Source organism: Plodia interpunctella, chromosome 22 (genome assembly GCF_027563975.2).
Source record: "Plodia interpunctella isolate USDA-ARS_2022_Savannah chromosome 22, ilPloInte3.2, whole genome shotgun sequence".
Classification (NCBI taxonomy): domain Eukaryota; kingdom Metazoa; phylum Arthropoda; class Insecta; order Lepidoptera; family Pyralidae; genus Plodia; species Plodia interpunctella.
The window spans coordinates 2,065,708-2,078,187 of record NC_071315.1 but is presented as its reverse complement, the minus strand read 5'-3'; the positions used below and the strand labels follow the sequence as shown (position 1 = coordinate 2,078,187).

The 12,480-nt window shown below is 37.2% G+C and overlaps 2 protein-coding genes across 3 annotated transcripts in view; one reads left to right on the top strand and one right to left on the bottom strand.

Annotated features, from left to right (window-relative positions):
* The first annotated feature begins 232 nt into the window (after nt 1-232).
* Nucleotides 233-1,643, top strand: Rpt6 (Regulatory particle triple-A ATPase 6). The gene has a single exon (XM_053762390.2). The coding sequence runs from the start codon at nt 361-363 to the stop codon at nt 1,570-1,572; it is 1,212 nt and encodes a 403-aa protein (XP_053618365.1). The 5' UTR covers nt 233-360; the 3' UTR covers nt 1,573-1,643.
* A 319-nt stretch (nt 1,644-1,962) lies between these two features.
* yl (yolkless) overlaps nt 1,963-12,480 on the bottom strand; it is a 41,160-nt gene continuing 30,642 nt past the window's right edge. Inside the window, exons 33-40 of one of the 2 annotated variants that reach the window (XM_053762384.1) lie at nt 12,079-12,262; nt 11,279-11,439; nt 10,613-10,750; nt 8,566-8,665; nt 7,737-7,927; nt 6,495-6,582; nt 3,811-4,094; nt 1,963-2,914 (exon numbers count right to left, since the gene is read on the bottom strand). In XM_053762384.1, the coding sequence (XP_053618359.1) occupies nt 2,908-2,914; nt 3,811-4,094; nt 6,495-6,582; nt 7,737-7,927; nt 8,566-8,665; nt 10,613-10,750; nt 11,279-11,439; nt 12,079-12,262 (1,153 nt within the window). In that variant the 3' untranslated portion in view covers nt 1,963-2,907. Of the gene's footprint in view, nt 2,915-3,810; nt 4,095-6,494; nt 6,583-7,736; nt 7,928-8,565; nt 8,666-10,612; nt 10,751-11,278; nt 11,440-12,078; nt 12,263-12,480 lie in introns of those variants that run through there. The other variant, XM_053762385.1, reaches the window with a different exon arrangement.

The following is a 12,480-nucleotide window of genomic DNA, read 5'->3' as shown; positions in this document are numbered from 1 at the left end:
TAGACCATTTTTTGGTTTAGGATGCCGTAAGTTCCAGAAGTCATTTGAGAAAAGGCAAGGTGTCTTTTGAAAAATAGACGCGTTAAATAACTATACTCCGTCGACAGCACAGATTTTAAAATATTTTTATATCTGTGGTCTACAGTCTAATTTTAAACTACTAGTATTATAATATTGGTAGAATACCAAAAGAAGTAGTAGAATTTTAGTAGTTTATTTTATTTAAGTTATAGCAACACTAAGCGTGACTTGAGAAAATATTGCTGTCTGTGCTGAGTTGTGTTGTGCGAATTATAATCGTAAATCTGACAAAAATATACCTTGTATTTCCAAATTGATGTGAAAAATTAATTATTCAAAATGACACTTACTTCCAAAATGGAGGTAGACCCTGTAAAGGGCGAGGGCTTCAGGCCTTACTACATCACAAAGATTGAAGAACTTCAGCTTGTCGTGGCCGAAAAGTCTCAGAACCTCCGTCGCTTGCAGGCCCAGCGGAATGAACTCAATGCCAAGGTACGCATGCTACGCGAAGAACTGCAGCTTCTACAAGAGCAAGGGTCTTATGTCGGCGAGGTGGTCAAACCGATGGACAAGAAAAAAGTCCTAGTTAAAGTCCACCCTGAAGGTAAATTTGTTGTAGACTTGGACAAAAACGTAGATATTAACGATGTCACCGCCAACTGCCGTGTCGCGCTGCGCAATGAAAGCTACACTCTTCATAAAATCCTACCAAACAAAGTTGATCCTTTAGTTTCACTTATGATGGTGGAGAAGGTGCCAGATTCTACTTACGAAATGGTAGGAGGTTTGGATAAACAAATAAAAGAGATCAAAGAAGTAATAGAACTGCCTGTGAAGCACCCTGAGTTGTTTGATGCCCTAGGTATTGCTCAGCCTAAGGGAGTGTTGTTGTATGGTCCTCCAGGTACTGGAAAGACCCTATTGGCTCGAGCTGTAGCTCACCACACCGAATGTACCTTTATTCGTGTGTCTGGTTCAGAATTGGTCCAGAAATTCATTGGAGAAGGAAGCCGTATGGTCCGAGAACTTTTCGTTATGGCCCGTGAACATGCTCCATCTATTATTTTCATGGATGAAATTGATTCCATTGGATCGTCTCGTATTGAATCTGGTAGCGGAGGGGATTCTGAAGTGCAGAGAACTATGTTGGAACTGTTGAATCAGCTGGATGGTTTTGAAGCAACTAAAAACATTAAGGTTATAATGGCTACAAACAGAATTGACATCCTAGACCCTGCCTTACTGAGACCTGGCCGTATTGACAGGAAAATCGAGTTCCCACCGCCGAATGAGGAAGCCAGGTTAGACATTCTAAAGATTCACTCTAGGAAGATGAATTTGACTAGAGGAATCAATCTCCGCAAGATTGCCGAGTTGATGCCTGGAGCGTCAGGTGCGGAAGTTAAGGGCGTGTGTACTGAGGCTGGAATGTACGCTTTACGAGAGCGCAGGGTGCATGTTACTCAGGAAGATTTTGAGATGGCTGTCGCAAAGGTCATGCAAAAAGATTCTGAGAAGAACATGTCTATCAAGAAACTGTGGAAGTAATCTATTATATACTGGTATAATCTTTGTCTTATTTTATAGAAGAAGTAATAAATTAAATTGTAACCCAGAAATTGTCTTCTTTGTGGGCCTCAAATCCACATTTTGTTGGTTCTTACCAAAAAATGTGGAGTCATCCTTCTGCCAAGATCTCATTTAGGTGACAATAATCAATAGGTTGAAATTGGCAGCGATTGGTATCCCAATCCCAACTAATATTAAAATGCGAAAGTATGTTTGTTGTTAGTTTCCCCTTCACACATTATCTACTGGACCGATTGTTATGAAATTTGGTACATGGGTAGAAAATAACCTGGAATAACACATACTTTTTATCCCGAAATTCCACAGGAGCGAAGCCCTGGGGCGCAGCTAGTCTAATAATAAAATGCATTTTTTATTGAAATGTTTTTTATTGATTCAGAACTTAATATGTACACAAAGTTGTAAATTTACGAAGTTAAATCCCAAGTTCAATAGAAGAAAAAAATACTATGATTTTCATAGTAACTTCTTTAAACTTTCATCAGTCTTAAAATACTGCATTATGAAAACATGATTACCACAGGTATACTTAATATGATCATTAAAATATTATACAATTTTTACAGAATTGAAACACATAAATATATTTTCTCTAGAACATAATTCTAATACAGAAAAATAATATGGTTTTCAGAATAATCTTTATTACTGATCTTTAAATAATGCATTACAAAAAACTGGTCAAAACTGATATAATACAATTATTAAAATTATCGAATATATTATAATATTCAAAATTCATTTAAAATTATCAATATGTAATATTAAAAATTAATACAGGACTAAAACACTAAAAAATATTTGCTTCAAAATATGTACATGCGTAAATTCTATTGTCAAATATTATATTCTTTCTATTTCATAGAAAGTTAAAAGTACATTGTGTATTTATTATCAAAATGAAATCTTAAAAAACTACCTATTTTTAGGTATTGCTTCTAGCACCGACCGGCGCCGGCTGCAGGTATCTTAAGCAGAATGGCGCAGACCTTTTGTAGTTGGTGCTTAGTGCGCCAACACCTATAAAATTCTTCAAATACCAAAATTATTGTTGTCTTTCTTAATGTTATTTATTATTTGTTCTTATATTAACTAAAGAATTTTACAGGTGAAATGGCGTCCTTTTAACTATTTTTTTAACAAATTTCATCAAATCCGTCGGCTGCTAGCGGCCAAACCCAGAAAGTTCTGGCTTCATGTCAGGTATCGTGCTTGGTCTGACTCAAATAACGACCCGAAAACCGTGCGAAGTAGAGAAGAAAAAGTAGAAATGCAGACGCGGGGATCCAAAGCTTAATGGCTGCGAAAGAAACAGGAAAAACTGTTGAGTAAGTAGCAAACACAATTTTGCATTTTTACCATCACTACATAAAACAAAGTTGATTCACGCTGTCTGTCCCTATGTATGCTTAGATCTTTAAAATTGTGCAACGGATTTAGGTTTAGGTATATAATTTATTATGATTTTACCCGAGCGAAGCCGGGACCGGGACCGTCTCTTAGTTTATAATAAATATCATATGGCATACATATTTGAGTCTGAGTGATTTTATTGTACAATACTGGTGCGAATTAATTCACACACAAATGAATATAGGTTGTGACTGGATTTATAAGGCGCTGAATTTGTAGATTAGAATTTATTCTTTGGACAATGGTGCGTACAAGATGTAAGTTACGAGTAGTATAAGATGGCGAGCGACGGAAGTCCGTCGTGGCGCCTCCCTTCCTTGTGTTGCCAGGCTTTGGCCGCAACAAATATTATAAACAGAAAACATTTGTATTTTTGTTACTCAAACACTATTACACCGATTTCGATGAAATTTGGCACAGAGATAAGCGAAACCTTCAGGAGTGACATAGGCTACTTTTTATTATGGTTTTTGCCGAGCGAGGCCGGGGCGAGACGCTAGTTATAAAATATTATTTGCCGTATAAATACATGACTATTCTCCAAGCAAAACAATAACCGCTTAGAACTAAAATAAATTGATAATAATTTGACGATGGCGCTTCAGTGCGACCTGATACGGCTACACTATCGCCGAACTCAACAGACGCCGACGCGAACGTACGTACATTGCCGAGTTGATATGAGAACATATATTTACCGCAGAAACAATCAGCAGTTTACGTAGAAAACCACAAAATTTAGCTATTTGCCGTGCAATTATAGCCGGCATAAAAATTACCTACCTACTAAAACCAGTGTCCCGGGATTCTGGCGTCAACGATGGCGCCGAACGAGATGCATTGTCCGGCGAAAGGGGCGGCTGCATGTCCGAGAGTGTCCGGGACGGTAAAGACGGCGTCACCCGTGAATCCAGATCGGACAAGGACCGCGACAGGAATCTGCCGGACGATGACGTGGTGCGCGGCATTTCCGACGGAGACGATAGAATTTGAATTGACTCCGACTCTTCATCTGGGCTCGGGTTATCGCTGGCCGACGGATTAGGCCTGAACGCCCTTCTAAGAATCTGGGGACATACGACGTTGTAAATATACAAGGTTACCGGTATCAACGCATAACCTTCCAAAGGCGCATATGGTATATAGAGACTAACATCTTTTGTTCTACGACTTTTGTTTAAAGGTAATAAATACAACAATTTTCATTTTTTTTAGTTTTAATGTCGTTTCTATAAAACGTTAACTCTATGTTCGATTCAGCTACATAACGCTACTGTTACTGTCTCGTTTTGCTACTCTATTACATAGAGTTAAGATGTGTAGAATCGCAAAGTAGATTGTATTTTTTATATTTGAAAAAAAAATCTAGGAATCACGATGAAAGTTGCTTGATTTGATGTAGGGACAGTGGGGGCTCAATGGGACAAGGGGTACAGTGGAACACTGCCAGTAACTATTCAAACTACAAACGAATTCCTACGCTTTCACTTCGGCCAATCACAACACTTCATGTAGCACCTGATGGCGCAGCGCAATATGGCCGGCGTGCGACAACAGAGTTTTGAGACGATAAAAATAGTTTTGAGGAGTAAAAAGTTTGAATTTCATACCGGTGACTTTTCGATTTTGCAAAAAAAAGTAGTTATTGCAGGTATGTGCAATTTTTTTACATAAATATTTATTATTTTAGCAAATATTTGAACAAAACTGTTTAGTCCAAAATATAACATAACAGTTTTAAGTTCTTATTTAAAATGTTCGAGATCCTATGGAGTAAAGTGGGACGGGGTTCTATGGAACAGTGTTTCATTTTGCTCCGTTACGTATCTATGGTATCAGATTAATTTTATTTGATTTTGTTACAAGTTTTGAAGTCACTATGGTGAGAAGTCGCAAATATATAGAAATAATAGCTTCTATTTTCCTCTAGAACCAAATATAGCGACGGTATTCAAAATTCAAAATTCTTTATTCAATTTAGGATGATATACATCACTTATTGACGTCAATAAAATTACTTATAATATATAAATGCTAAATGTACAAAACGTATGTAATAATGTTTATTACATATGTTATGCTTGGGCCAAACATTATTGTCGTTAACATAATCATCAGACTTGTAATATGCCTTTTTACAAAGTACTTCTTTTATTTAATTTCTAAATTTTTTGTCCGGCAAATCAAGAATCCATTTAGGCAATTTGTTATAAAAACGGATACAGTTCCCAACAAAAGACGTTCTAACTTTACGCCCGGGGACAGACAATTTATCTTTATTACGTAAGGCTTTATCAGTGTAATCACCAACTTTTTTAAATAAGTTTAAATTTTTCCGAACATGCATAATGTTGTCAAATATGTATTGAGAGGGTAAAGTTAAAATATTAATATATTTAAAAAAAATCTCTAAGGGAATCCCTTCTCCTCAAACCATATATAGCACGGATTGCTCTTTTTTGTAAAATGAAAATAGTGTTAATGGTGCTAGCACTCCCCCAAAGTAGTATCCCATAGGACATTAAGCTATGAAAATAACTAAAGTAAACTAATCTAGCAGTCGCCACGTCCGTCAGTTGTCTGATTCTCCAAACTGCGAATGCCGCGGAACTAAGCTTTTTAGATAGGCCATTAATATGAGCGTCCCATTGCAATTTGGAATCAAGGTTATCAATTCTGTATATAGAGCTAGTGTTAGTTATTCTTCTATGTTATATATTCTATATACATTCTATGTTGAGTATATTCTTGTCCTGAACATATTTTAAGCAAATATAAGCGTGGTTAATATTATATTTTTATCATATAATTTGATTTCCTATTCTTGTATCAATGTACCCCAGACGTTGTGCCATAGTACCCCAGACCTGGGGCACTGTGCATAAAAAAAATGGTTTAAGAGTAATTTTTGATATCCTTTTTGTTGTCAATTGATAGTTTAAGAACTGTTCTTGTAATAATATGAAGAATATTTTGATTTTTAAACAAAAATGACTTTTTCGTTCCATTGTACCCCAACTGTCCCCCTACCCAAGTAGTCTTTAAGAGGTTTTGCGTTTGATACCAGTAACCCTGTATACTATTCAAATACGATTTGTTTTTAATCACAGATTGAGTTACCCCCAAAGTTCGAAATTTGTGTTATGGGATACTAACTCAACTATACTATATTCTATAACATAATACGTATATAGATAAACATCCAAAACCCAGGTCAATCTGAAAAATATAATTTTCCATAGACAAAATATTGCCAATGTATTATATTCAATTATATATATAATTATAGTCACCCTGTATAATATTGGTATTCAAGATGGGTCAGTAAAAACAAAGTATTTTTTTGTGTGTCTTATCGGGATCTAAGTTGGCACAGACAACAATTATGACCTCAAATCCTATATTATTCGAAAACGTTAAGTTGAAACACGCTCAAAGTGTGTGTGAGAGAAACATTGATAACTTACAATGTACCTGCTTCTGCGACTAGCGTTTAGTAAATACATTATGGGGTTGAGAATCCCCAGGGTTGGGGTCGGAGGTTGAACTCTGGTCCTGAAGAAGAGAATAGATAAATTAAAAAAAAAACATCAACTTTATGGATAGTCTGTAGTAACAGAGTCTGTATATAGTGACTACTATATGATATTTTGGCTTCTATTTACAGCATTGGTGTTCACCAGTTCGATAATCCGCTTTTTCTATGCAAAATCGTCCTTTCTGGTCAATCTCCACCTTTCTGGCTATCAGTAGATGTGTTGTGAGATATTTGAGGTGCAAGTTATGTCCCAATCGAAATAGCTTTTTACTTATTTCTGGAGTTCAATCCAATTTGTTTAGTTCTGGGAGTTTTCGTAATTTATTTGTACATAAGTTAAAAGTAATGTTATAATACTTAAATTAGTATATAGTAACAATAGCATATGATAAGATACAGATGTATGTATACATTCACATATATTGTAATTGTATACAGTTAATTGTTATTACACATACGTATATAGAGCTAGTCACTTGTAGCACAGGTCCCGTAGGAGACATATTTCAGGAACTAGTCTCTTCACAAAGCATACGAGACCGAGTCATATAATTATTAGCTACGTAGCAAGGTAATATGTAATCTGTGGTAGCAATAAGCTTTCTTGTATTTCTTGTATTGTGAAGAGGAAATAAACGCTTTTATTATTATTATTATTCGTCGTAAGAATTTTGATAAAGAATTTTGAAGAATAGATATTCTTCAAAATTCTTTATCAAAATTCTTAAACGCATAGGGGTTACTGAGGCTAACCTAGCTAGCCTAGGCTAGCCATTCATCTTTTTTAAACTCAATTGAGTTTAAAAAAGATCTCCGGAATTAGAATGGCTAGTTGTGGCCAGTTGGTTAGGGATGGTTTTCCGAGCTGATTTTATATTTTCTTTCTCCAAAGAAATCTATTGTGGCGTTAGTGTGCTGCGGACACTACGGACAGTGCTGTATCGGTAGTGTTATATTCGCTGAGTCGACACGCTAAGAAGAAACATAACAAACAGGTTTGCAAAGCTTGAATTTGCAATCTCCAATATTTTAAAGTCACAAATTTAAAAATCTGTCTCCGCTGCATATTAAAAATGCGATCAGAGATTTTTCTTCAGAGATCAGTGAACGATTCTTCTTTCACGTGTGTGTTCATGAGCTCCTCATCTGAAGATGAGAGAAAGAGACTTACGAGAAATCTCTAGAAGATTCTGCGGATACGACCTCATTGAAGCGCAGCGGAGGCGTAGACGTCGAGGCTGAGCCGGGCGGGGACGACATCATCAGCTCTCTGTCACTGTTCGGGTCCGCGGGACTCGGGTAGGGCGGCGGCGGGGGGGTGGACACTCTCACGCCGCGTGCTTCTCTTCTTATACTTTGACTCTGTTAATAAAGTTTAACGCAAATAACCGTCAGCTCAAGTTTTTTTATAGCCTGTATTTTGCGTCCCACTACTGGGCAAAGGCCTCCCCTTCTATCTTCCAAAGGTCTCGATCCTGAGCCAAATGGCTCAGCTCAAAGTTATAAAGAAAATTATTTTTGCGAAAAACATGAGCACGCTTTGTGTTAAAAGAAAAAGCTACACTTTTTAGTCGGAAAAGTCATGTCAAATGCCTTTAGGCGTATTGAATAAAATCTAACATCAGTGTTAGTTACACACTCGTTATGATGATGATTAAATGTCATGAAAGTAGGTTAAATGTCTTTGAAAAAAAATATTATCGAATGTTGCTGAGTAAGTTGATAAACAAAGAGAAACTGCGGTGTGGACGGGTGAATTTTCGAGCGTTTTGACCGCCGTCATTACCCTTCTTCAGATTTCAACAAAGACAAGAAACTTTTTACTACGCCCTAATTTATTGATAACAATCTGTGTTCAGCTGTAGTGTAAAATTTAAAACACATTTGATTTTTAAGATTTTTAGAAGGGTTCTTTATTTTGAAGGAGAAACACTCGGAAATTCACCCAGGTGCACAATTATACCTAAAGATGATTGAATTAAAACAAAAGTCCAACTTACTGGCCTGCTTCTCCTCTGGAACCAGTTCAACATGTATCGCTTATAATTTAAGCTGGAATAATCTTGTCTGTGCGCATGTGCCTGATATTGAGGTGCTGTCCTGCGAGGAAAGAAACCACATTGTTTTAATGAATGAACGTATTCGTATTTGGGTGAATTTCACGACCATCTAAATATCTACCTAATTCTAATTTCGTTTTATATAATTATCGCGTATCGCGGAGTTTAATAATGATGGATAACTTTTGATGTACTTAAGACTTAATAAATTACACATGTTTATGTACTTAGTGAATACTAAGTTTCCACATAAAATTTTTCTTTAGTTTTAACGATTTTCATATGAATTCAGCGAAAACACAAATCATCAAATTGGCGGGACCAATGTTTTAATCACGTAACTTCAATTTGGTACCTACAATTGTATTGCAAGTGGAGTACATACCAGTACATATAGTAGTACTAAGTTTTCGGATGTAAATAGCCTGCCTCTGACTAGCGCTTCCAGAAGATCCAGGGACCAGGGACCTCTTCATGTACTTTTATTACCTTTAGAGGTACAAATGTCTGGTTAAGGATACAAATAGTACATTTATAGTACACAATTGATGTGCTATATTCTGAATCGGAGACTTTGTCCCGCCATCCTAACGCTTACAAACGCTACACGCCGCGTTCAAACAGTCGTGAAATTCACCCTTACGATTATTGTCAGTTCGTAGCGAGGGTGGTCCAGCGGTTAAACCGCCTGTAAACCGAAAGTTTCTGGAGTTTCTTCTAACTTTGTGCCGCATGTATTTATATACAAATGTGACTCATATCATATTTAGTAGTTTTCATAAGCCATCAAGTGTAGGCTTTTGAAAGAAATCGTCGTGAAAAAACCTAGCTTCACACTGGTTACATTGAGTGTGCGTGCGTGCGACTACTACGTCACTAGATCGCGGTAGGTAGTAGTCGTATATCATTAAGTCACATCAGATGCCTTTAGGCGACTTTAATAAAATCTGACACCAATGTAGCAATAACACACTCGGAAAAGAAAGAAGAATTATCACTCTATACTATACTAAATACTATACTAATACACATAATAAAACAGTAGAAAAAATAACCTGCACATTGAATAAAATTAGGCGATAGAGTCACAGCAACAAAGAATTGGAAAAAAAAGTCTGTATGTCTTTGTACACGCTAATCTTCGGAACTACTGGACGGATTTGAATGAAACTTTTTTGTTATATAGCTATTAAGCCTGGGCAACATATAGGGTATAAATGATTTTGAAAATTGGAACACCTCATGGAGAACAATGATGGTACAGCTAAACTATAAGAAATATATAAATGACGACTTAACAAAAATTGATCAGTCTGATGAGCATTTTTTGTAGAGGTATACAAATCGAAGATCTGGAACACCTGAAGAAGAGTCATAATAGTTCAGCTAAACTTTAGAAAGTGTACCTTTTCAGTCTGATTAGAATCTTCTGTATGTACATTTGTCTGTATAATTAAATTTCTCTAATAGTTTCGACTCCTTACCAAAAATTGTTCGGCCACGCGAACGAAGGCGCAGGCATCAGCTAGTCTATACTATTGTTATAAAGAAGAAGCGTTTGTAAGTTTGTATGTTTGAGGCGGGTAACCTCCGAAACTAGCGAACAGATTTCAAAAATTCCAAAAAGGAAAGGTACATTATCCAAGATTGCTATAGGCTATATTTTTCAAAATTCCCACGGGAGCGATGCCCGGGCAATATCTAATCGATCATAATTAAACTATTCTTATATTCATTCATAAAGGAAACGCAATAAATATCTAATACACTCTCTCACCTACAGGCCCTGCAGCCTAGGGCGCAAGAATCACGGGCTATAATCATACACAATAGCATTCTCAAAGAGGCTTGACGTCAATCAGTTAATAACACAGTCGAATCTTCTAAACGCCAAGAGTTTATTTTTCACGCTGATCCCGAGATTCGTGGCGCCGCAGCCCCTAGTGCGGAAACAGCTGTGGATAAGAGAGAGACGTTAAGCACTTACGACGGCCCCGCTTCGGCGAAGTCATCGCTGGGCACGGCTGTGTCAGGTCGGGAATCAGTCGGTGTCGGTGTCGGTGTCGATGACGGTGTCGGTGTCGCGCTCTGTTCCAACTCCACTCTTGGACTGTGATATATTACTCTGTAAGGGAAATACGTTTAAATAAGTAAATAAATATATGGACACAACACACCCAATACCGACCAATGAAGACCTCGGTGGTACAGTGGTAAAGTGCTTGCCTCTCGACCAAGTGGTCCCGGGTTCGATCCCCGGTCGGGTCATGATGGAAAATGATCTTTTTCTGATTGGCCCGGGTCTTGAATATCCATATATATGTTTGTTATAAAATATAGTATCGTTGAGTTAGTATCCCATAACACAAGTCTCGAACTTACTTTGGAGCTAGCTTAATCTATGTGATTTGTCCTAATACATTTATTTATTTATTTAATATCGTAGGCAAAGATTTGCGATCACAGGTTGAAATATTTGCCCGCGCTGGGAATCTAACTCAGGACCTTCAAATAGCGGACGGTCGTGGTGACTACTCCGCCAAGCAGGTTGTGTAACGTCACTAGGGCGTTTCAATTTCTATTGAAATTTGATAGTTCCAACCTGTGATATATTTGTGATATGTCTTAGATCTAAGTGAAATGCTTTACTAACCGGTGCTCTGGTCTTTCCGAACGTTTCTTTATGCACTTGATATAAAAGCAGTAGACGGCGACGCATATGAAAAACACTGCAATAATGATTGACAACACAATCCAGGTAACTCTGCGGGCTTCTGTAAAATACTTTTCGGTCCCTCCGAAGAAAACTGGCCACTGTTGACATGGAACATAATAACGCTTCTTATTTGGGTAAAGATGACATAAAAAGTTGTTGTTTCTCTATTAATTGCTTAGGCACAGATTGTATAATACTTCCAGAGGTCGAAGTGCCGGTTTGCATTCTCACTTCTCACCTTCGAATCGATTCGAAGTGAGACGCAGCGAACCAATGACATTGCAGTGTGGTTGTCGTTGCGTCACATTGGCGCAATGTGACTGGTTCGCTGTGTCTCATTTCGTATCGATTCGATGGTGAGAAGTGCTAACCCGCACTTCGCCCTCAGTAGGTAAACTACATAATAATTGAAACGAATCAATTAAAGTGACATTCAATTATTGTGTATGGTTATTTAGATAACTAATAACTCATACGTTATAATTTTATGTACAGTAGTGCCATCTACTTTGCCCTCGTGTGAGCGTGAAGCAGTAAAATCATTTATAAAATACTTGCGGCCCGTCCCGGCTTCGCTCGGTTAAAAACATAATAAATTATACCCATAAACTTTCCTCAGTAATCACTCTATCTGTCGGTGAAAACAGCATGAAAATCCGAATCCGTAGAGGACTTTATTTTATATTATGTTGTGATTATAGTGATTTTTTTCGCCCAGTCTAGTAACCAAGACTTACCTGACTAATATCAGGCACATAACACTCTCCGCTGATAGCCATCTCTCCATGATGACACAGACAGTGTGCGCCTGAGTCGTCCAAGGCGCATACGTTGTTGCATTCGATACCCTGGCACAGATTCTGAATGTCGTTTCGTTGGGCGCTGGGGTGTTTTATAAAGAAGGAGTCTGCGTCGAAATTCCTGTGAAATTATGAGTTTGTATTTTCGTTTTTGCAACTCTTTACTTTATTCGGAACTAGCTTTTGCCCACGACTTAGCCCGCGTTAATTTATTTTTCGGAATGAAAGTTATGCCATATGTCCTTCTCCGTACTTCAAACTGAAAGTATGAAAAATTTCAAGAAGATTAGTTAAATAGCTAAAGCGTAAAAAGGTAACAAACAAACATACTCTCTTATT